Source organism: Schistocerca serialis, chromosome 7, assembly GCF_023864345.2.
Source record: "Schistocerca serialis cubense isolate TAMUIC-IGC-003099 chromosome 7, iqSchSeri2.2, whole genome shotgun sequence".
NCBI classification, from domain to species: Eukaryota; Metazoa; Arthropoda; class Insecta; order Orthoptera; family Acrididae; genus Schistocerca; species Schistocerca serialis.
This window is the reverse complement of record NC_064644.1, coordinates 498211498-498237366: the sequence shown is the minus strand read 5'-3', so window position 1 is coordinate 498237366 and position 25869 is coordinate 498211498. Positions and strand designations below refer to the sequence as shown.

The window sequence follows — 25869 nt, the reverse complement described above, 5'->3', positions numbered from 1 at the left end:
AATCATGTCTGATGTTTTATACTCACAAATACATTCAACGAAATTTATGGGACGTCCGCCCCCGGTAGCTGAGTGGTCAGCGTGACAGACTGTCAATCCTAAGGGCCCGGGTTCGATTCCCGGCTGGGTCGGAGATTTTCTCCGCTCAGGGACTGGGTGTTGTGTTGTCGTAATCATCATCATTTCATCCCCACCGACGCGCAGGTCGCCGAAGTGGCGTCAACTCAAGAGACCTGCACCAGGCGAACGGTCTACCCGACGGGAGGCCTTAGTCACACAACATTTCATTTCACCTATGGGATACTTCCCTTTAACCTGCAATCATGGAATTCGGCGATGTTTCGCAGTACAAGTACCGGTACGCAAAAATATCCGAAATCTGTTACTTCATAATTCTATGACATAAAAATGTTTCTCCGATTTCAAAATTTATATTGCATTCATAATCCGTCGAAAATGTCAAAATTTACTGTATGGATTTTGATCTGGTTTTCAGTACCAATTAGAGTGAATCACAAGGAAGGTTTCGGTACATAATTCACAAAAATTTTCTGCTAACGGGCTGAACTAGTGAGAGGGCCACAGACACGGGTTCCCAGGTAGATGCCGTGTTTCTTGACTTCCGCAAGGCGTTTGATACAGTTCCCCACAGTCGTTTAATGAACAAAGTAAGAGCATATGGACTATCAGACCAATGTGTGATTGGACTGAAGAGTTCCTAGATAACAGAACGCAGCATGCCATTCTCAATAGAGAGAAGTATCCGAAGTAAGAGTGATTTCAGGTGTGCCGCAGGGGAGTGTAGTAGGACCGTTGCTATTCAAAATATATATAAATGACCCTGTGGATAACATCGGAAGTTCACTGAGGCTTTTTGCGGATGATGCTGTGGTATATCGAGAGGTTGTAACAATGGAAAATTGTACTGAAATGCTGGAGGATCTGCAACGAATTGACGCATGGTGCAGGGAATGGCAACTGAATCTCAATTTAGACAAGTGTAATGTGCTGCGAATACATAGAAAGAATGATCTTTTATCATTTAGCTACAATATAGCAGTTCAGCAACTGTAAGCACTTAATTCCATAAATTATCTGGGAGTAGGCATTAGGAGTGATTTAAAATGGAATGACCATGTAAAATTAATCGTCGGTAAAGCAGATGCCAGACTGAGATTCATTGGAAGAATCTTAAGAAACGCAGACCGAAAACGACGGAAGTAAGTTACAGTACACTTGTTCGCCCACTGCTTGAATACTGTTCACAGGTGTGGGATCTGTACAGATAGTGTTGATAAAAGAGATAGAGAAGATCCAACGGAGAGCAGCGCGCTTCGTTACAGGATAATTTAGTAATCGCGAAAGCGTTACGGAGATGATAGATAAACTCCAGTGGAAGACTCTGCAGGAGAGACGCTTAGTAGCTCGGTACGGGCTCTTGTTGAAGTTTCGAGAACATACCTTCACTGAGGAGTCAAGCAGTATATTGCTCCCTCCTATGTATATCTCGCGAAGAGACCATGAGAATAAAATCAGAGAGATTAGAGCCCAGACATAGGCATACCGACAATCTTTCTTTCCACGAACAATACGAGACTGGAATAGAAGGGAGAACCAATAGAGGTACTCATGGCACCCTCCACCACACACCGTCAGGTGGCTTGCGGAGTACGGATGTAGATGTAAATGTAGATTCTTGCCGCTGTGAAAACGTGCCTTCGCCATATAGCGGCGATACACGTAAGGCCGCCCGACAACCACGCCATACCGGAGGTAGCGTCGCAGATTCCCCACAGATTGCTCAGTCTACACGCAAACATTCTCTGGCTGTCTACGGCTACGACACCTACAGCATCTGTAATGATTCAGAGCAATGTAACACTGGTAATGCTGCAGGACTGCACTTCTATCATTTGTGATGAGGTTCTGACGCCCCATAAAATATCCATTCAATTATTCCACATAGGAAATCGACATCCGGGTAACAACAGTAGCTCTATGGCAAGCTGTACCTATTTCCTCTCTGCAGACATCCACCAAATCTGCATCTGCAATTGCCTGTTAGCATAGCATATTAATATAACTTCAAAATAATGAAATAAATGCAAAATCACAATAGCAAATGCGAAATTACAGAAAAAATCCAAATTAAAATCAGAGCAGTCTCGAAAGTTTTCGAATTCCCGGGATCAATATGTTGTCAGTATCAAAATCAATAACAGACGAGAATCGCTGTCATTTTCTATTCCCGGGATAGATGAACTATCCGTATACTTTTCTACGGAACCTGCGGAGCGTGAATCTCACTTGCACCTGGCTGTTTTCCTCCTATCGTGTCAACAAGTTAAATGGCGAATTATTTTCGCCCTTTTTGAGACTGATGTATATTGATGCTTCGTGCAATGGATGAAACGAAATTATGCACCTCATGAATTATGAACGACAGACCAGTGGTATTTATGGCTTCGAAATTATAAAAGTATTTTCTGACGAGTAGTAATGTTACATACTGAAAAAGAAAAGTTCATATTCGTTCTTAGGCACGAAAAAGTTACATTTATTTTCGAGTTATTGATGAACTCAGTTATATCATCAGCATGCTGCAGCAAACACGTTGAGTTATATTGAATGTCAGAACTGCCTTAAAAGCGATTGTTCTGATTTCGCAACCGCCTACCTAGTGTTCGTTTCACGTACGTCATCAACTGTTTATTATGTTTCTCACTATATATATGCGACTTTCGTGATACCAGAAATTATATTATTCTCATTTAATATAACGACTAACTGAACGCCTCTAAAAACGGATGGCACTGTCGAATATCTGGACAAAAGGCTGCCGAAGGCTGTGGTCCCTCAGACCTCCGAAAGAACAAAAGTTTAAGTTTACGGAGATTTGGTGTCGATTATTCACATCGAGTTATGTTTTAATGGAAATTCGTGTAATGGTTTATTGAGATAAGGACCATTATTTTTATCAAGTTATGTATTGTTTGTTACATGCTGCAAAGTCAGAGAAAGTCTACAAACCAATTTTAAACAGAAAGTAATGGTTTTTGGAAAAGCTACAGTTCATTTTACGCGAGGAAAGAATTTTATTTCCTAATATTTTCTAGAACTGGATATAGAAATTCTGTGCTCTGAGCGGGAGATGTAATGAAGTCTATTGGCGACAAGTAGACTCGAAGTTTGTTGGAGTTATCATCCCTGCTCTACGTATTCTATTGTCACTAGTCTGCATTGTGCCAGATGCATGAAAACTCATTACGCTGATTCCAAATCCGTTTTCAGTTTTTTCCTATCACGTACAGTTTCGCCGCAATCTGACTTCAAAGAATATTGCCGTGCCAGAAGGTTATGCGTATTGTTGTAGGAAAATTTCTCAGTACGGCCCTTCATACCTTTAAGTTGTTTTTTTTTTTGTTTTGGTCATCAGTCTACTGACTGGTTTGATGCGGCTCGCCACGAATTCCTTTCCTGTGCTAACCTCTTCATCTCAGAGTAGCACTTGCAACCTACGTCCTCAATTATTTGCTTGACGTATTCCAATCCCTGTCTTCCTCTATAGTTTTTGCCCTCTACAGCTCCCTCTAGTACCATGGAAGTCAAGTCATTCCCTCATGTCTTAGCAGATGTCCTATCATCCTGTCCTTTATCCTTATCAGTGTTTTCCACATATTCCTTTCCTCTCCGATTCTGCGTAGAACCTCCTCATTCCTTACCTCATCAGTCCACCTAATTTTCAACATTCGTCTATAGCACCACATCTCAAATGCTTCGATTCTCTTCTGTTCCTGTTTTCCCACACTCCATGTTTCACTACCATACAATGCTGTACTCCAGACGTACATCCTCAGAAATTTCTTCCTCAAATTAAGGCCGGTATTTGATATTAGTAGACTTCTGTTGGCCAGAAATGCCTTTTTTGCCATAGCGAGTCTGCTTTTGATGTCCTCTTTGCTCCGTCCGTCATTGGTTATTTTACTGCCTAGGTAGCAGAATTCCTTAACTTCATTTTCGTGACCATCAATCCTGATGTTAAGTTTGTCGCTGTTCTCATTTCTACTACTTCTCATTACCTTTGTCTTTCTCCGATTTATTTTAAAACCATACTGTGTACTCATTAGACTGTTCATTACGTTCAGCAGATCATTTAATTCTTCTTCACTTTCACTCAGGATAGCAATGTCATCAGCGAATCGTATCATTGATATCTTTTCACCGTGTATTTTAGTTCCACTCCTGAACCTTTCTTTTATTTCCATCATTGCTTCCTCGATGTACAGATTGAAGAGTAGGGGCGAAAGGCTACAGTCTTACACCCTTCTTAATACGAGCACTTCATTCTTGATCGTCCATTCTTATTATTCCCTCTTGGTTGTTGTACATATTGTATATGACCCGTCTCTCCCTATAGCTTAACCCTACTTTTTTCAGAATCTCGAACAGCTTGCACCATTTTATATTGTCGAACGCTTTTTCCAGGTCGACAAATCCTATGAAAGTGTCTTGATTTTTCTTTAGCCTTGCTTCCATTATTAGCCGTAACGTCAGAATTGCCTCTCTCGTCCGTTTACTTTTCCTAAAGCCAAACTGATCGTCACCTAGCGCATTCTCAATTTTCTTTTCCATTCTTCTGTATATTATTCTTGTAAGCAGCTTCGATGCATTAGCTGTTAAGCTGATTGTGCGATAATTCTCGCACTTGTCAGCCCTTGCCGTTTTCGGAATTGTGTGGATGATGCTTTTCCGAAAGTCAGATGGTATTTCGCCAGACTCATATATTCTACACACCAACGTGAATAGTCGTTTTGTTGCCACTTCCCCCAATGGTTTTACAAATTCAGATGGAATGTTATCTATCCCTTCCAAAGCTCTTTTAAATTCCGATTCTAATACTGGATCCCCTATCTCTTCTAAATCGACTCCTGTTTCTTCTTCTATCACATCAGACAAATCTTCATCCTCATAGAGGCTTTCAATGTATTCTTTCCACGTATCTGCTCTCTCCTCTGCATTTAACAGTGGAATTCCCGTTGCACTCTTAATGTTACCACCGTTGCTTTTAATGTATACTTAAGACAGTATTAATAAAACACTTCTCCTACTGTTGATAGTTACTACTATGTCAAGAGACACCTGTGTGAAGAATCTAAATATTTTGTATCACATTTTGGCTAAACAGACTTTGAGTAAAAAGCTTACCATGCTTATTTTAAAATGAAACCTGGTTAAGATTGTGGACAAAAGAAGGGATGGAACCTGCATAGAGGTTTTTTTTTATTTTTTTCTTAGTAAAGAAACTGACGAAGGATGAAGATTCTGAGAAGACAATGAAGAAAAGAGAGGAAGGTGCATGACCGCCTTCCCGTTAGTTACTGAGAGCGTGCTATGGAGTTGCAAAATTTCAAGAAGATAAGTTGTTAAATGAGTGTGAAAGTCCACTTTCGACACTCACATGTCGACTACATTCCAGGAATTTGAGACGTTATTGAAGAGCAGAGTGAACGTTTTCACCGAGGTATTGAGAGGAGGTACCAGCGGCACTGGGCAGCTGCTATGTTTTCCAACCACTGTTGGATGCTGAAGAGGGTAGTCGTCAAATACAAGGATCTGCACGGAAGTGAAAGAAGAGAAAGTTTAAAAATTTATGTAATACTGTTGACTTCTTGATTTTATACAAGCTAGTCAAGAAACAAATTATGAAAGTTCTGACGAGTTTTTACAAAAAATTATTTTATTTTTTAAATGTGTTTTGATTAAAAACTCAGCTTGTGTGAAATGGTGTTTGAATATATTTGTGCGCTCAGAAGAGAAAATTGTCAAAATATAACTTCTTATTTTCTGTAAAAATCTGACCTGATAGGTAAAAACGGTAGTTATTTCTAGAATAAGCATAAGAAATTGATTCAAGAACACCTACTTTCAGCAATTCACTTGACAAAAAATTTTAATATGCAGGCTAGTCTTATATTTTCCTTCTCACGCTGTAGAAATCTGCATCTCCAAGCGAATGGAAATTAACATATTGTAACTGGAAGAAGAAGATGTAATATCTATAAGTAAAAATTATGGCACGATTGGTGACAATGTAGCAACACTGCACAGTCCTAAACCAAATCGGCGAAAACTTGTCGGATTATTTATACATGACGCAGACAGAAAGTGTTAAAGCATTATCGCATTCGCCGAACACTATCGAACTGATACTGAAGTATTTAATGCCTGTGGGATATGTTGATTAAAACGTCTTCCTTATGGGAGCATGTTTATAGAATTTTCAGTACAGAAAACTCATTCCTACAGTTGAACGTGTGAGAGTGGCTATCAGGTTGTTCTAACATAAGAGGGTCTTTCTACATGGAGGTCGCAACACAACATGCTCAGAGGACGTGCACGAGGATGGTCAGGACTTCAAGAGAGGTCGAATAATTCTCAGGAAGGACATGGGAGCACCATCGCCCAAACAATTTCTTGAAGCGCAATAACGGCATTACGAGTGGTGGCGAGATGGACTCAGGACAATGTGTGTCAAGAAGTTTGGACACAGATCCTTCCTGAAGGACTACAACAAGAAAAGGTAGCTGGAGTCCGGACATGCGTTGCTGGCAGAGTCTCGTCACGACGTTCTTTTCGAAAAACACTATTGAGAAAATTTAGAAAACGCGCATTTGCAGTTGACTGTCGAACGATTCTACTGCCGTAACAAACATCGCGTGTAAGGATCACGGAGAAAGGATACGAGAAATTAGGGTTCATGCGGATGCGGACGGTCATTCGTTTTTGCCTCGCTCTATTAGCGAGTGGAACTGGAGGGGAAATGACAAGTAGTGGTACAAGGTACTCTTCGCCACGCACCGTACTGTGGATTGCGGAATATCGATGTAGATGTAGAAAGAAAAGAAGAAGACAACAATCCTTTACACTTCATTCAACTTATTATCGTTACACGAAATTTTCATCTCATTACTTACCAACGTACGTTCGTGTTTATATGAAGGAAAATTAGTATAGAGGTGTTCAAAAAATGGTTCAAATGGTTCTGAGCACTATGGGACTTAATATCTGAGGTCATCAGTCCCCTAGAACTTAGAACTACTTAAACCTAACTAGCCTAAGGACATCACGCACATCCATGCCCGAGGCAGGATTCGAACCTGCGACCGTAGCAATCGCGCGGTTCCGGACTGAAGCGCCTAGAGCCGCTCGGCCACCGCGGCCGGCAATGTAGAGTTGTACGCAACAGGTGAAAATTGTGGATGGCCAAGTATTACACTTGCAGTAAAGACCCTTCTGAATCTACATCTACATCTACATCTACATCTACATGCATACTTCGTGATCCACCTTACGGCGCATGGCGGAGGTTGATGAGACTGGTAGATTTAGCTATCGCAGAGGTATGGAAACACGAAGAAGCTAAACGCAGAGCCGGCCGAAGTGGTCGTGCGGCTAAAGGCGCTGCAGTCTGGAACCGCAAGACCGCTACGGTCGCAGGTTCGAATCCTGCCTCGGGCATGGATGTTTGTGATGTCCTTAGGTTAGTTAGGTTTAACTAGTTCTAAGTTCTAGGGGACTAATGACCTCAGCAGTTGAGTCCCATAGTGCTCAGAGCCATTTTTGAGCTATACGCAGAAATACACAGGGTAACATAAAGAATAAATCTTGGGATCAGAACAAGGTTTATGAAAATCACAGCTCTGTATGTGTGACATAGTAAATAACGATGGCACTCTGCTACGACTCAGGGAAGTATTAGCACAGAAGCCCAGATATAAGGCAGACCCTTGATGATATGTGGTAACGAAATGCATTGCTGCGAAGCCGGAGAATTGCATCAAACCAATCCCATTGTTGATGACCGAATTAAAAACGAGTAACAATTTATAGACAGGTTTTTGTAATGGCGACAATTATGTAGTTTAATGACGGTTGCATCCATTTCTGAAGCAATACATATACTCCAATTTATATTCTTCTACGGAATACAGAGAGTAATCTAGTCTATCGCCAACGCTCTGCTATGTGTGTCAGAGGTTTTAAATCGTTTGGTAAGTGATCACGTATTTTATAGTACCATTATTCAATACGCTTGCAACGAAGAGTAATGGCGGTTATTTATTGCTCTAGTGTTGTAATGTGTGAAATCTTGTGAGACTTAACTCCTAAGGTCATTAGTCCCTAAGCTTACATACTACTTAACCTAAATTATCCTAAGGGCAAACACACACACCCATGCCCGAGGGAGGACTCGAACCTCCGCCGGGACCAGCCGCACAGTCTAGTGTTGTAATCATCAACATCTTTATACAGTAGAAATCCGTTACAAACATATAGAAGGAATCGACGGTTGACGGTCGTTATAGGCGATACCCACACAAACCGAGTTTTTGCTTTGTTTTTTGATAAAAATGCCTTATCTGTAAATTTCAAGCTGCCACAGAGTTAACACTTCAAAAAGTAGCTGAAATACAATACACCTACAATACATACAATACAGTATTTGTGGAGTGCAACTGAAGAGGAATTTTTCTTATGTTTATGCAGTACGTACAGCAATAAAATGCCAGCAAAATTTAAAAACCTGTAATAAGCGAAGAAAGAAGTAGCAACACTAAGTTGGTCGATAAAATCGAGCACGGTCTTGGATAATGAATGAGATAAAATTTTGCGCAAGTTTAAAATTTACTGTTACGTGCTGTATAGCATACTGCTCATGACTGACACAACTTCGTTCCAGTTACTGTATTAGAAAAATTAATCAACAGCACCAAATGAAAAGACAGCATTCTACGCAAAAATGAAACAAAGGTGTACACTTTCTCCTATGTTTCTCTTTGAAATATTGTGTAAAAGTGATGTTCGGTACCTATCACATTGAAAATACCTAACACAGAACATCAATATCGAATACACTTCTGTTTCACTCCTGTTATTTGAAACAGTAACTCATATTGGAATTTAATTTTCTATTTTTCTACAGAAACAGCAAAGACAGTGTTGTTTAGTTTTTCCATCTTAAGCTTTAGCTTTAAAATGCTATGCGATAACGCACGCTACACTGTACTGTCGTACTTACGGTAATCAGTTTCCTGTGTTATCTTGTTGTGTTTAAGATGTGCGTACGCATTTTGCATTCGACGATACATCAGTTTTAAAGCCTGATTTGAAACCAATAATCTCCAGAAAACAAGAGCTTGAAAATAAGCGTTACATTGTTTTTAGTATTAGTAATCTCAAACTAAGTAATTAAGACAAGCCGGCCTGGGTGGTCGAGCGGTTCTAGGCGCTAGAGTCTGGAACCGCGCGACCACTACGGTCGCAGGTTCGAATCCTGCCTCGGGCATGGGTGTGTGTGATGTCCTTAGGTTAGTTAGGTTTAAGTAGTTCTAAGTTCTAGGGGACTGATGACCTCAGAAGTTAAGTCCCATAGCGCTAAGAGACATTTGAACCATTTTTGAATTAACAAAAATGAACAGTGTGCGCTGACATATTTTTACGAAAATGTAATAGAAAAATATGTCGCTTTATACCGGCAGCTCACATTATAATGGCATTATTGAATGAGTATAAGAAAAGTGTGTAAAATCAGTAATTTGTTTCTCTCAGACCCTTACTATGACGCAAAGTACAAAATAGAATGGTTTAAGCAGTGACAGCCTTCTTCCAATTTAAATTCTTATCAGTATGTACGCCCAAGTCCTGCATTGGTGAAAATATGGCCTTACAAATCATAGAATAATGGGTAGTTACCAAAGTCTTCCCATTAACTGTACTTCACGTTTTAACAGTATGTAATTTTCTGTTACTTTATTAAAATTTGCTTCAAAACCCCTTGTTGTGGCCCTGATGTCCATTGTACATTCTGAATTTGTACCCACGAACGACATGTTTACGTCGGCCATTATCGTTGTTTCCAATTATTGCTTCGAGCGATGAACGAAGCAGCTCACTACCTCCTCCCCTTGTAAGGGCTAACGCAGGTCATCGAGGGGAAAATTAAATGTCTTCCAGAAGAGCGCAGGAACACTACTCTCACCTTGGGGGTAGGTAATTACAAGGAAAGAGGACCAGGCAGCAGTTAACAGTTCCTTCGGCTAATAAAGCGCTACAGGATCGGAAAGCCGCGGCGCCCTCTTCCCGCCAACAGGTAGACCGCATCCCGGCGGCTCTCTGTTTACCGTACATTATGTCGCCGCTCGGCGCGTCAGCACTTCAGCGCTGAGAGGTGTGCGCACCGGCGCCGTCTGAGGCGAAACTACTCGGTGTGGCCGCCTGCTAACGAGGCCACTCTGTTTAACGACTTCGTGCACAGCCCGTTAGTAATGGTAATAACCCATACACAATGGGAACGGCCAGTGCGTTCGGAGAACGCATTTGTTTTAGACCTGACCGTAATTCGTGTCCCGTTTCTCTTTGCAGAGTCTTTGTCACGGTAAATCTGACAGCAACGAAACGTGTTAAGAGGCTGTGGTATTAAAGTTTCTTTACAGTTATAGTTAACATGCCGTCATACTAAATGAATGCTGTCAACTTAATTTAAAGCTGGTGGAGACTCTGATGGTCAGTAGCCTTCTCAAAATTAACCAAGCGTTTCATACGAGGTTCGGGTATTACAGAACATTACTTACATTTGTGAGCATAATTTATTACTACATTGGTTAAAATGGCCTAACCTAAGACATACAGGCCTCCAACGTATTGTGGTACATTATACAGGGTGGTCCATTGATCGTGGCCGGGCCAAATATCTCACGAAATAAGCGTCAAACGAAAAAACTACAAAGAACGAAACTTGTCTAGCTTGAAGGGGGAAACCAGATGGAGCTATGGTTGGCCCGCTAGATGGCCCTGCCGTAGGTCAAACGGATAACAACTGCATTTTTTAAAATAGGAACCCCCATCTTTTATTACATATTCGTGTAGTACGTAAAGAAATACGAATGTTTTAGTTGGACCACTTTTTTTGCTTTGTGATAGATGGTGCTGTAATAGTCACAAACATATCGCTCACCATTTTAGACGAACAGTTGCTAACAGGTAGGTTTTTTAAATTAAAATACGGTAAGTAGGTACGTTTGACTATATTATTTCGGTTGTTCCAATGTGATACATTTACCTTTGTGAACTTACCATTTCTGAGAACACATGCTGTTACAGCGTGATTACCTATAAATACCACATAAATGCAATAAATGCTCAAAATGATGTCCGCTAACCTCAATGCATTTGGCAATACGTCTAACGACATTCCTCTCAACAGCGTGTAGTTCGCCTTCCGTAATTTTCGCACATGCATTGACAATGCGCTGACGCATGTTGTCAGGCAGCCGGCCGAAGTGGCCGCGCGGTTAAAGGCGCTGCAGTCTGGAACCGCAAGACCGCTACGGTTGCAGATTCGAATCCTGCCTCGGGCATGGATGTCTGTGATGTCCTTAGGTTCGTTAGGTTAAACTAGTTCTAAGTTCTAGGGGACTAATGACCTCAGCAGTTGAGTCCCATAGTGCTCAGAGCCATTTGAACCATTTTTTTGTTGTCAGGCGTTGTCGATGGATCACGATAGCAAATATCCTTCAACTTTTCCCACGGAAAGAAATCCGGGAACGTCAGATCCGGTGAACGTGCGGGTCATGGTTTGGTGTTTCGACGACCAATCCACATGTCATGAAATATGCTATTCAGTACCGCTTCAACCACACGCGAGCTATGTGCCCGACATCCATCATGTTGGAAGTACATCGCCATTCTGCCATGCAGGTAAACATCTTGTAGTAACATCGGTAGAACATTACGTAGGAAAACAGTATACATTGCACGTCTTAAATTGCTTAAATTGTCATCGATAAAATGGGGGCCAATTATCCTTCCTCCCATAATGCCGCACCATACATTAACCCGCCAAGGACGCTGGTGTTCCACTTGTCGCAGCCATAGTGGATTTTCTGTTGCCCAAAAGTGCATATTATGCCGGTTTACGTTGATGAATCACGCTTCGTCGCTAAATAGAACGCGTGCAAAAATACTGTCATCGGCCCGTAATTTCTCTTGTGCCCAGTGGCAGAACTGTACACGACGTTCAAAGTCGTCGCCGTGCAATTCCTGGTGCATAGAAATATGGTACGGGTGCAGTCGATGTTGATGAAGCATTCTCAACACCGACGTTTTTGAGATTCCCGATTCCCGTGCAATTTGTCTGCTACTGATGTGCGGATTAGCCGCGACAGCAGCTAAAACACCTACTTGGGCATCATCATTTGTTGCCGGCATGGTTGACGTTTCACATGTGGCCGAACACCTCTTGTTTCCTTAAATAACGTAACTAGCCGGCAAATGATCCGGACACTTGGATAATGTCATCCAGGATGCCGAGGAGCATACAGAGCACACGCCCGTTGGGCATTTTGATCACAATAGCTATACATCAACACGATATCGACCTTTCCCGCAATTTGTAAACGTTCCATTTTAACACGGGTGATGTATCACGAAGCAAGTACCGTCCGCACTGGCGGAATGTTAGGTGACACCATGTACTTACACGTTTGTGACTATTACAGCGCCATCTATCACAAAGCGAAAAAAGTGGTCCAACTAACATTCATATTTATTTACGTACTAAACGAATATAAAAAATGTAGGTTCCTATTTTTTAAAAAAAACGCAATTGATATTCGTTTGACCTATGGGAGCGCCATCTAGCGGGCCAACTATAGCGCCACCTGGTTTCCCTCTTCAAGCTAGACGAGTTTCGTTCTTTGTAGTTTTTTCGTTTGATGCTTATTTCGTAAGATATTTGAGCCGGTCACTATGAATGGACCACCCTGTATATAGTTATAAAGTAATTTACAAAAATCGCTAACAAGGAAGGAAATAAAAAAAGTGTAAAACGGAGGGTAGCATCATGAAATCCCCGGGTAATATGGAATAGATGGCTGTAAAAATACTGGGTGTCTCCCCTAAATACTGTCAGGTGCATATTCTTTGGTGTTTCAGCAATTTACAACTTCTGTTTTGCAATGGAATGAGTTAAACAAAAACTGCTCATCATATCTTTCATGCGACCCCCAGTGTCGATGGAAATGTCGGTTTGTTGCCTGTTACGGCCAAGAATCGATGTGTCTATTTCTTAGAGTAGACTCAAATCAGCCAAGTGGATTACTCGTTCTATCGGTAAGTATTAAGAGGGGCAAAAACAGGAAGAATAACCAGTACTACGGGAGTGACTGGCCCGTGCTGACAGATACGGACTGGCAATAGCGTTACTTAGTCGCTGCTAGAGTATTTGTTATGCACATGCTTTACTGTCGCTTTTAATACGTATCGATAAAACGAATAACGCAGTAGATTAATCTGGGACGCCCAACTGAATGGGCATGTAAAATTGTTTTAAAAATAATTTTGTTTGTAAAGGCACATAAACCGACGCTTTCTGTTGACACTGGGTGTCGCATTAAAGCAGTGATGAGCAGCATCTGTTTGGGCTCCTTCTGGCTACAATTGCAGAAACGAAATTACATATTTCTGCCGAAACACCACAGAAAATGGCCCTGACGACTCTTAGGAGAGACGCTCTGTATGAAACAAACAACATTTGTCAAAACACAAAGTACAAATAGACTCGAACAAAATATTATGTGTAATACAACCCAGACCTCAAATGGTTCAAATGGCTCTGAGCACTATGGGACTCAACTGCTGTGGTCATCAGTCCCCTAGAACTTAGAACTACTTAAACCTAACTAACCTAAGAACATCACACACATCCATGCCCGAGGCAGGATTCGAACCTGCGACCGTAGCAGTCGCACGGTTCCGGACTGCGCGCCTAGAACCGCGAGACCACCGCGGCCGGCCCCAGAACTCATTTTCGCAGTTTATTAGGAGAATTGGCTTATTTCATTTGCAGAAATCACCGATGTATAATGTGCAGGCAAATGAAAACAAGACAGGTGAAAAATAGTAAGTAAACTGTTTATTGTTTCAAAAGTAACCGCTATAATTGTTAGTGCATTTGTCGCACTGCTAGACGAGGCGTCCCGATACCTTCAACGAAAAATGTCTGCTATTGCCTCCGGAACCATGTTTGTACCCAGTGTGAGCGACATTGTCACGAGCAAATCGACTGACATAAATGTCTTTTTTTTTTTAGGTCTGCAGAAATATGGAAATGGAATGGGGAGCGATTGGAAGTGTATGGAGGATGTGTAAGGGCTTCCCAAAGAAACTTGTGCCGCGTACTCGAAGCAACCTTGGTAACGTGATGGCCCGCCCGTTCGCGGCCGTCGGTTTGCTGCGGACGAAGAAATGCATTCCTATGCACGCTCACGATTCCGTAGGCAGCCGCAAACATTTTTCCATGAGGCAAGGACCGTTTTGTCACACAGTGCGAGAAATGTACACTACTGCCCCTTAAAATTGCTACACCGCGAAGATGACGTGCTACAGACGCGAAATTTAACCGACAGGAAGAAGATGCTGTGATATGCAAATGATTAGCTTTCCAGAGCATTCACACAAGGTTGGCGCCGGTGGCGACACCTACAATGTGCTGACATGAGGAAGGTTTCCAACCGATTTCTTATACACAAACAGCAGCGACCGGCGTTGCCTGGTGAAACGTTGTGATGCCTCGTGTAAGGAGGAGAAATGCGTACTATCACCTATCCGACTTTGACAAACGTCGGATTGTAGCCTATCGCGATTGCGGTTTATCGTATCGCGACATTGCTGCTCGCGTTCGTCGAGATCCAATGACTGTTAGCAGAATATGGAATCGGTAGGTTCAGGAGGGTAATACGGAACGCCGTGCAAGATCACAACGACCTCGTATCACTAACAGTCGAGATGACAGGCATCTTATCCGCATGACTGTGACGGATCGTGCAGCCACGTCTCGATCCCTGAGTCAACAGATGGGGACGTTTGCAAGGCAACAACCATCTGCACGAATAGTTCGACGACGTTTGCAGCAGCATGGACTATCAGCTCGGAGACCATGACTGCGGTTACCCTTGACGCTGCATCACAGACACGAGCACCTGCGATGGTGTACTCAACGACGAACATGGGTGCACGAATGGCAAAACGTCATTTTTTCGGATGAATCCAGGTTCTGCTTACAGCATCATGATGGTCGCATCCGTGTTTGGCGACATCGCGGTGAACGCACATTCGAAGCGCGTATACGTCATCGCCATATTGATCTATCACCCGGCGTGATGGTATGGGGTGCCATTGGTTACACGTCTCGGTCACCTCTTGTTCGCACTGACGGTATTTTGAACAGTGGACGTTACATTTCAGATGTGTTACGATCCGTGGCTCTACCCTTCAGTCGATCCCTGCGAAACCCTACATTTCAGCAGGATAATGCAGGAGCGCATGTTTCAGGTCCTGTACGGGCCTTTCTGAATACAGAAAATGTTCGACTGCTGCCTTGGCCACACATTCTCCAGATCTATCACCAATTGAAAACGTCTGATCAATGGAGGCCGAGCAACTGGCTCGTCACAATATGCCAGTCACTAGTCTTGAGGAACTGTGATATAATGATGAAGCTGCATGGGCAGCTGTACCTGTACACGCCACCCAAGCTCTGTTTGACTCAATGCCCAGGCGTATCAAGGCCGTTAATACGGCCAGAGGTGGTTGTTCTGGGCACTGATTTCTCAGGATCTATACACCCAAATTGCGTGAAAATGTGATTACATGTCAGTTCTAGAATAACATATTTGTCAAATGAATACCCGTTTATCATCTGCTTTTCTTCTTGGTGTAGCAGCTTTAACAGTCAGTTGTGTATTTACGGTGATGGCGATTACGTTTGAAACACTAACAGTTTACTTACTTTTTTCCGTCTTTGTCGTTTGCTCTTGACTGCACCTTGTAAGTACCTCTCTGTACTCCTGTGTAGTCGGTGAGGGCCAATAAAGAGATGACCAAACATTGATCCTGTGCCCCTCCCATCTTCGAAAAATTTGTCAGCGTAGAAGGACGATCAGCATCGTTGTCTTCCGGAACAGCAGATCGTGCCAAGTCACTTTAAGACGGTGCATCAAAATAGAAAGACTCGTGATGGCCATTTGAGTCATCCTTACAAGTAAACTGCAATTTCTTGAAGATGTTCTTTTTCTTTTTTTATTGGGAGGTTTCTGATTTCTTAGAATCTTTGTTTCCTTTAGGATGTTGTTTTAGTTCGAAGTGTGAGTGACTTTTCTTTGGAGAACAGTTTAATGCACATGATGTCCCGGCTTTACTTCCACTATGGAACACATTCTTCTTCAGTGATCTCTCCAAGCGTAGGCAAACAGTTCTGGATAGACAAGGAGCAGGTGCATAACAACACTTAGAAAAACAAGGAACTGTTGCATCAGAACAGAAGATGTTCCGTATAATCCGGAAAACTAACTTAGAAGAATATCCATTCTGTCGATAAACAAAAAGTAGCCAATTAAAAAACGGCCAGTGCATAATAAACTAATACTCGTGGAATATGTTTTACAGCAGTTATAACTGACACTCATCTAATATATGATACAAAAAAAATGGTTCAAATGGTTCTGAGCACTATGGGACTTAACATCTGCGGTCATCGGTCCCCTAGACTGAGAACTACTTAAACCTAACTAACCTAAGGAAATCACACACATCCATGCTCGGGGCAGGATTCGAATCTGCGACCGTAGCAGCAGCGCGGTTCCGGACTGAAGCGCCTAGAACGGCTCCGTCACAGCGGCCGGCATTTGATAAAAAAAAATTTGAAAATTTACTTGCCGAAAGTTTACAAGACTGAAACACAACGTTTCTTGAACAGCAAGGAAATCAATGCTGACAAGCTGTCGACACAACTGATAGAGCAACGTGGGAGACGTCACATGTCGCAACAGTGACAGAGAGAAGAGACGAGGTATTCGGTATTGCCGAACTATTCCGTCACACTCGAATCTCCTTTAGTTATTACTTGTTGATCTGTTGTGTACTGTAACGCAGGTGACCCGCCAAATAATTTTTCTTTGCTATGCAACGGAGTTTACGCTTTGAATATCCTGGCAGATTAAAACCGCGTGTTGCCTACGAGTCCACACAGTTGAACCATGAAGTTTGCCTATCGCGGAAACCGCGCTGGTCGATTAAGTTATCCATCTAGATACTCACAAGCCGCCCACACAGCTTTTGTCAGTACCTACGTATCAAAAATCACAGACGCAAAACACAGCTCTCTCACCCCCCCCCCCCCCCCCCCGAAATAGAAATCGTAGAAATGAGGGTAGGTTGTGAGATGTTCGTGGGCTGCTTAGTTGGTAACAGCATTACTTCAGAGAAGAATGACGCTGGTTTCAAATCTCTGGATTTCGCACAGTTTGATCTATGAGAAAGTTTCAAGAAATAGTGTGTGAAGCCCCTCTAAACGATATTATGCCGTTAACACCGATCCGAGTAAGTAATCCAGGCGTTTGCGTTAGACTGACGACCAAGTATAGCCACAACAAATGCGAAAGGATAACTGCGGTCTGACAGTATTCGCGGTAACACGAACTCATATGAACATCCGACAACGTAACGCCAAGAAACTGTATCAAATTAGGTTTGCTTTCCGGAGCCATGAATGCAAAAACGGCGTCCTGTCTTCCGCCTTACAGTCACCTGTCTAGGCCTATTTAAATTTTTAAGTTCTTCATTTAAAGGGCAATAGGAAGAAGCGGTGCAGAAGAACAGATGTCGGAATAAAGGTAGAAGGAATGAAGGCATGAAGTAAGCTTTAAGGATTCTACGTTGTTCAGGGCTATCTGATGACGAAGGTAGAAAGATAACGAGCATTTAACTTAACACCTAAAGCAATGTTTCAAAACGTCTGGCACAATGTTTCATACTAACTATAATTTTCGAAAGTGTTCTTTTAAATTAGGAGACTTCGTTTGAAACACGGCTAACATCTCAGTTTCATCGTGTTTAGATGACGTTGTGAACATGGGAAGTTACATTAGTCTTGAACCTATGTGTTAATTCGTAGTGGGATACAAAATATCCAATACCACGCACTAACACGGCTATAAATGTGGGCAGATCCGATGTAACAATGTTCGGTAAGAAACCACTTAGCCTCCTAAATCAGAACTCACCTCGCAGCTGGAGTGGCTGATATTGCTGAGATTTAGCCGGAACACTCGGTCCCTGTAACAATGGAAGACCTCTGTCAGAAATTATCTTTTCATTAATATCAGAAACATTTAAGGAGGATACAAGTAAAATTAACAACAAAATACGACGTGCAAGCGCCCAGCAATATTCTATATCAAAGACGGCTTTGCGTCAGTACCTCAGAGTAATTAATTAACTTAATAATTCTGGTATCATGTATTTTACACTTTACTGTTGTCTCTAAATTGTCGCAACTATCTGAAATGGCCCTTGCCATACGAAAGTCAGGTATACTCGTATACAAATACAGATATACAATAATTTATTACACAAAGGCTTCTGAAGCACATTAACAAGCCTACATTTTATATTTGAACCAACAGATCAACAACAATCAGTAGATCATCTATAGCAATGGTAATTACAACGCTACTGTGAAGACTGGAAGGCCCTCAAATACTAGAGACATTGGAAGCAATGTAATTGTAGGGATTAGAAGTAAGTTAAGTTGTATTTCACAATATTGTCCTCACTAGAACGTATGGATAATGCATAACGTGTAAAGCAGGGAGGACAAATTATTACAGGTAATGCAAAGGGGACTAATCCTTCGTCGAGCTCCATCGTCATGAAAATTGTTAATGGATATTCGTTCCATATTCTGATAAACTGAGATAGTGTATCTCTCACTGCATCGGGGATATGTAAATAAATGATAGTATGAGGTCTGAAGAAGAATTGAGCCTCTCCTGCTTGGTTTAATGAAGTTCACACTTTGAATGTTACGTCGTTGCAAGAGGATAGAGGTGAGTGAAGGGAATTTTCAAGCCATTATAAATCAAACTCAAATACATGTAAAACGAATTAATGCTGTTCATAATCTATAATTATCAAACGATTACGCCGAATGAGAGCAGGAAAGCACTTACCGTCCTAGCCATACTTTTTGCATAGTTATTTCCATAATGAGGTCGCACACTTAAAGCAGAATTAGAAAAAGGATGTATTACCATACAGTGATAAGTGTTCCCGCGGTGTAATTTTTATTACTGTGTTGAGAGGAAAGTCATCTGAGTGCCAAATCCGGTGTCGGCACACGGCCTAAACCTCTCCATTACCGCTAAGCCGGTCGATCCCCGCACAACGGCTGCGTCGCTGTTGCCAACACACGCTTCCACTCTATGCGCCAAAATGATTTCTAGTCTCTCTTGTTGTTGCATTCGTATATTCTCCCTTAAAACATACCGTAAGAAGAATTAAAATATCCTTCTCCGAACTTTCATGCTTGACTCAAACCACAAAATGCTCAATCTCAATTTATTATGGCTTCTCAGACAACGTTGGACTGGTTAAGGTAAATCTTGTGCGACGTAAAAATAGTTGTAAATGTTACTGATATCCTATAACCATACTTTGTTCCTAGACCGTGAGGTCCACGAAGAAGACAGTCTGCCAGAAGGCACAAATTTATATTTTTAGTCTGTCAGAGACGTTTCAGCACCTTCTATGCTGTTCTGAGCTGCAAAATTAACTTTCTTTAGAGATTCAATACTTCTTAGTAACACGCTTATAGAGCTTCGGTCTAGAGCTAAGATATCCCAGAAAAGAAGCAGTAATAACGCTTACTCAACACATACAACTACAGATGTTGTCACAGACACTGACCTTAAATTTAAACATTCATTGTAAGTATTGTACCAATGCTGCAACAATGGTTCTTACGACCCGTTCAAAGAACTGTGAGTGCATAGCAACGAAGGGACTATTGTGGTACGTAGAACTGAAGAGCAGTGGAACTTTCCACCAATGAACAATCGAACCATAATAATTATTTTTGACTGTGAGTTTGTCCGACTCTCCAAAAATCGAATACAATGGAGACCTGGTATTAAGGTCATATGCAAACAGCACGTCTAGCAGTTTCAGAATTGGCCATTCGACTTCAAGGCGCCCTCTGATGTGTTGTATATCGAGCTAAAACATTTATCTCGCAAATGTACCACAATCTAAAACATTTTCGCAGGAAGACATATATGGGTAAATTATGATTCTACCTTACGATATGTGCATGTTGAAATTGTAGTTATCGTGATTAGAAAGAAAGCTGACAGAGAAAAGCGAAAAACTGCGTTTAAAAAATTAAAATAAAAAGAACTTCTATCTTGAATGATGCGGAATGTTATGTTGTTGTTGTGGTATTCAGTGCTGAGACTGGTTTGCTGCAACTCTCCATGCTACCCTATCCTGTGCAAGCTTCTTCATCTCCCAGTACTTACTGCAACCTACATCCTTCTAACCTGCTAAGTGTATTCATCTCTTGGTCTCCCTCTACGATTTTCACCCTCCACGCTGCCCTCCAGTACTAAATTTGTGATCTCTTGATGCCTCAGAACATGTCCTACCAACCGGTCCCTTCTTCTTGTCAAGTTGTGCTACAAACCCCTCTTCTCCTCAATTCTATTCAATACCTCCTCATTAGTTATGTGATCTACCCATCTAATCTTCAGCATTCTTCTGTAGAACCACATTTCGAAAGCTTCTATTCTCTTCTTGTCCAAACTATTTATCGTCCGTGTTTCACTTCCATACGTGGCTACACTCCATACAAATACTTTCAGAAACGGCTTCCTGACACTTAAATCTATACCCGATGTTAACAAATTTCTCTTCTTCAGAAACGCTTTCCTTGCCATTGCCAGTCTACATTTTATATCCTCTCTACTTCGACCATCATCAGTTATTTTGCTCTCCAAATAGCAAAACTCATTTACTACTTTAAGTGTCCCATTTCCTAATCTAATTCCCTCACCATCACCCAACTTAATTCGACTACAATGTTAACGTAATCTAATTAACAACTTGCGAATTCACAGCTAAATTAGCCAGCAATATTACTTGTGTGTAGTTTCATCATACATGCAAGAAATCTTCCTCCACCGCAGTATGATCACTGCAGTCAACGTTATACCTTGTTTCAGAGGAAGAGCACGGTGGTGATGTGGGCGGGGGACGGGGGAAGTCGTCTGTATCCCGCTGAGATATTGTGTCAATAGATGAATATATTTTTCGTCGCCAGATGCTTTAGTTTACGGCTATCAATGTAAAAGTTGCCTACCTTACCCATAAGGATGATAAAATACACATAAAATGTTTTGGGTATCATATGGAGATACCAAGTACACAGTATGTACACTAATGCAAAAAACTCGCAACACCGAGGAAGAGTTGTGCTACATAAACGAAAGTTAGTAGGTGTCTTTCGACATCTGAAAGATGTCTATTCAATTTTCGTGATAGTCACCTAAGAGAAGCGTTAGTAGTGTCAGTATGAGGATGCAAATCAGATTTGCTTCAAATGCATAGGCCGAGCGGTTCCAGGCGCTACAGTCCGGAACCGTGAGACTGCTACGGTCGCAGGTTCGAATCCTGCCTCGCGCATGGATGTGTGTGATGTTCTTAGGTTAGTTAGGTTTAAGTAGTTCTAAGTTCTAGGGGACTGATGACCTCAGATGTTAAGTCCCATAGTGCTCAGAGCCATTTGAACCCTTTTTCAAATGCATGCTGTAACCGTCGTGAGCGTTGTTTACTTTTGAGACTGGACGTGGTCAGTTGATGTTAGTCGAGAATGCGTTTGAGGTGACAAAGACGCCATTGCGAACAAATGGTTCAAATGGCTCTGAGCACTAGGACTTAACATCTGAGGTCATCAGTCCCCTAGAACTTAGAACTACTTAAACCTAACTAACTTAAGGACATCACACACATCAATGCCCCAGGCAGGATTCGAACCTGCGACCGTAGCAGTCTCACGGTTCCGGACTGAAGTGCCTAGAACCGCACGGCCACCGCGGCCGGCCATTACGAACACCTCAAAGAGTTGGAACGAGGTCGTGAAGTAGCGCTACGAGAAATTGGATTTCCTTCTGCGATGTTGCAGATAGACGGAACAGGAATATAGTCATTGTACATTGCTGCTGACAGCGGTGGCCACGCAAACGTACGGTCGCAAGAAGACCGGGCTCCAAACGTGGCACTACCGAGTGAAAAGACCATCGCGTTTGGCAGATACCTGTGGCACATTGTACTACATCTGCAGCTGCAGTTTTAGAGACAGTTGGCACCACAGTGACACAACCAAATGTTACAGATCGGATACATCAAGGACAACTCCGAACCAGACGGCCCATAGCGTGCATTCCACTGACCCCAAACCACCTCCGTCTGCAACTTCAGTGCAATCAAGCGGGATCTCATGGGAGGGAAGGGTGGAGGTCTGTTGTGTTTTCTGATGAAAGCTGGTTCTGCCTCCTTGCCAGTAAAGGCCGTGTTTTTAGGATGGTTCAAATGGCTCTGAGCACTATGGGACTTAACATCTGAGGTCATCAGTCCCCTAGAACTTAGAACTACTTAAACCTAACTAATCTAAGGACATCACACACATCCACGCCCGAGGCAGGATTCTAACCTGCGACCCTAGCGGTTCGCGGTTCCAGACTGAAGCGCCTAGAACCGCTCGGCCACTCCGGCCGGCTTTGGATAGTAGAAGGCCAGAATGAGATTTTCACTCTGCAGCCGAGTGTGCGCTGATATGAAACTTGCTGGCAGATTAAAACTGTGTGCCGGACCGAGACTCGAACTCGGGACCTTTGCCTTTCGCGGGCAAGTGCTCTACCAACTGAGCTACCCAAGTACGACTCACGCCCCGTCGCAGGAGAGCTTCTGTAAAGTTTGGAAGGTAGGAGGCGAGGTACTGGTAGAAGTAAAGCTATGAGGAGGGGGAGTGAGTCGTGCTTGGGTCGCTCAGTTGGTAGAGCACTTGCCAGCGAAAGGCAAAGGTCCCGAGTTCGAGTCTCGGTCCGGCACACAGTTTTAATCTGCCAGGAAGTTTCATAGTAGAAGGCCAGTTGAGGGCCTGCAACGAACCTGTCTGCGTGCAAGACACAGTGAACCTACATCTAGAGTTACGGTCTGGGATGTGGTTTCCTATGACAGTAGTAGAATTCTCGTGATTTTATGACCTATCCTGACTGCAAATTTGTACATCAGTATGGTGATTTGACCTGTTGTGTTGCATTCATAAACGGCATTCGAGAGGGCGTTTTCCAACATGGAAATGCTCGCGCACGTGCCACTCTTCTAACCCAACATGTTCTGCCGAGTTTTGTCATGTTGCCTTGGCCTGCTCAATCACCAGATCTACTCCAATCGAGCACATATGGGACATCGCGACGACAGTTCCAGCGTCATCCATTAACCGTCCCTATGTTGGCCGACAAGGTGCCACAGGCATGGAACTCCATCCCACAAACTGACACCCGGCACCTGCACAGCTCAATGCATGCACATCTGCGTGCTTGCTTTCAACTGTCTGGCGGCTACACCGGGTATTAATGTACTAGAATATCAAATTTGCAACGGCTTATCTCGCGCTTATGTTCACCTGTCATCTTGCAATGTTAATCAGTTAAATGTCTTAGCTAGACAAATGCATTCCCGAAATTTCACTTCTTTACATTCATTATTGTTTGCTGTTGCAATTTCTTCTCGGCAATATGTTTTCGCCTGAAGACATACAAGTGTAAATAATGATTCTACTTGACGATATGCGCGGTTTAAAACTGTATGCACCGTGATTAGAAACAAAGCTGACAGAGAAGAATGAAAAAATTGTCTTTAAAACATTGAAATAATAAGTACTTGTACCCTGCACATTGCGGAATATTAATATAATGTAATTAATGACTAGTGAATCCATAGATAAACTAGACAGCAACACTAACAGCGTACAGTTTCAGTATCCATCCACGAAATATTACCCCACCGCAGCATGATACTGCAGTCAACGTTATAACGTGTTTCAGAAGAAGACCACAGGGGTAGCGGGTGGAAGATCAGCTTTATCCCATTGAGTTATTGTGTAAAAGACATTGGTATATTTTTCCGTCAGATTCTTTCGTATGAGGCAATTAATGCAAAAGTGGCCTAGCTTCCCCAGAAAGATGACAAATTACACGTATGGAGATACTGAGAAATATATATATACATATATACTCTATCTTTTAAGGAGTAATATGTCAGAATAGCGAACAGCCTGGAATTAAATTTTTATTAATTGCCACTATTGATCTTATGATGAACATCACGTTCATTTTATGATAACTGATGCTCGTCTCATTGAACGCCATAGCGAACTAATATTTATTTCACTAGCACCTCCGGCGTTTTCCATATACCTATAATCTGTGGGGCAACTAATGCACAAAATATTTGTTTTATTTATCTACTGCAGATCAGGATATTCAGCTCCTAATACATCGTGATAGGCACCTCACATCCTACATCAAGGATACAGTTTTCCTTACATAACTACTAATGGTAATAAATTTGCTTACGGCAGTCATTAATGTCATTAATCACAAAAAGTAATGGTACAGATTAACGTACCTGTTGGTCAAGAAGCGACAAAGCACGTGCCTAGAAGCTGAAAGGTCGCGGGAACAAATCCCATCGGACACGCAATATTTGCTTCTGACATTAGCCTAGCATTCATCTCTCAATTACGTGAAGGTTCGGCAGAAACGAAAGTAGTACTAATTCCAGGTTTATCTGTGGAATTACTGCGCTACGTCAGGAAGAAGCCGACGTGACCTCAACTGAATGACTTGCACCTGGACTTCGTGCCATACGGAATTACGTGCAGAACACAGATTTAATACTACGCGAAGAGTCACAACAGCGTACAATGTGCTTCCGGAGTGTAAGAGCCATTATCGATATTGAAGATGAGTGGTTTATAAATATGAAATATAACAATGTTCTTAATGCTGATCCTTGTGGCCCACCCGACATTATGTGAGTCCATCGCATCTGTTTTGATCAGTTCATATCGATCTATTGGCACGATTCGAAGAGTTTAGGGCTAGCTGAACGTCAGCACACTGGATGCCTGAGAGGCCCCTGTCTGCAAGTGAACAGTGGTGCTTGGTGCGCAGAACGAGCAGTTTCCTGCGCAGTCCCCGCCACGTCATCAGGGAGAGGCTGCGCTGCAGACGGCGCGCTCTTGCGTGTGACCTGCAGCGGCGAAGCGCTAACGCCGCTTTCACACTATACGGTTTTGACCGTACGGCAAAAAGCCGTACGGCTGTAGGTGTGAAGAAATGTATGGCGCCTTTCACATTATACGGCGACGGCAAAATGCCGCTGCCGTGCCGTGCTGCAGCCGTGTCTTGCCACTACAACAGACGGTCGCCGTACGGCAAGTTCGACAACAGTGGCCTACGTGACTAAGTGCATGCTTTCACACTGGACGGTTTTGAGCCGTACGGCGTCGACTAGTTCGTTGTAGTGTCGTTTTATTCATTTGTGTTTATTCTTGTTTACTGAAAAGTGTAGAAGAATGGATGAAATTGATACTGAACTTTTGATAACCTTGGTGGAAGTAAGACCTGTTCTGTGGGACAAAACTCTAGATGCGTATAGAGATCGTATTGCTACAAAGAATGCTTGGCGGGAAGTTTGCGTAGCACTGAAGCAAGATTTTGATGAGATGGAAGACAAAGATAAAAATGCGTTTGGTAAGTATTTATTTAATATATTAATATTACATTTAATACGTTTTAAACAGTTTTTATTTAACGTTATAAATTTTATTCTAAAAGTAAATCGTTTGTTTATAAGTAAATTACTGCTACCAGTCACGTTTTTTTTGTTTTGTTTATATTTTGCACGACG

At 42.3% G+C, this 25869-nt stretch overlaps 1 protein-coding gene across 1 annotated transcript in view; it reads right to left on the bottom strand.

Moving 5' to 3' along the window:
• LOC126412318 (semaphorin-2A-like) overlaps window positions 1-25869 on the bottom strand; it is a 786039-nt gene that overhangs the window by 158060 nt on the left and 602110 nt on the right. Inside the window, exon 3 of the mRNA XM_050081839.1 lies at window positions 18120-18171. Coding sequence (XP_049937796.1) covers window positions 18120-18171 — 52 coding nt within the window. The remainder of the gene's footprint in view (window positions 1-18119; window positions 18172-25869) is intronic.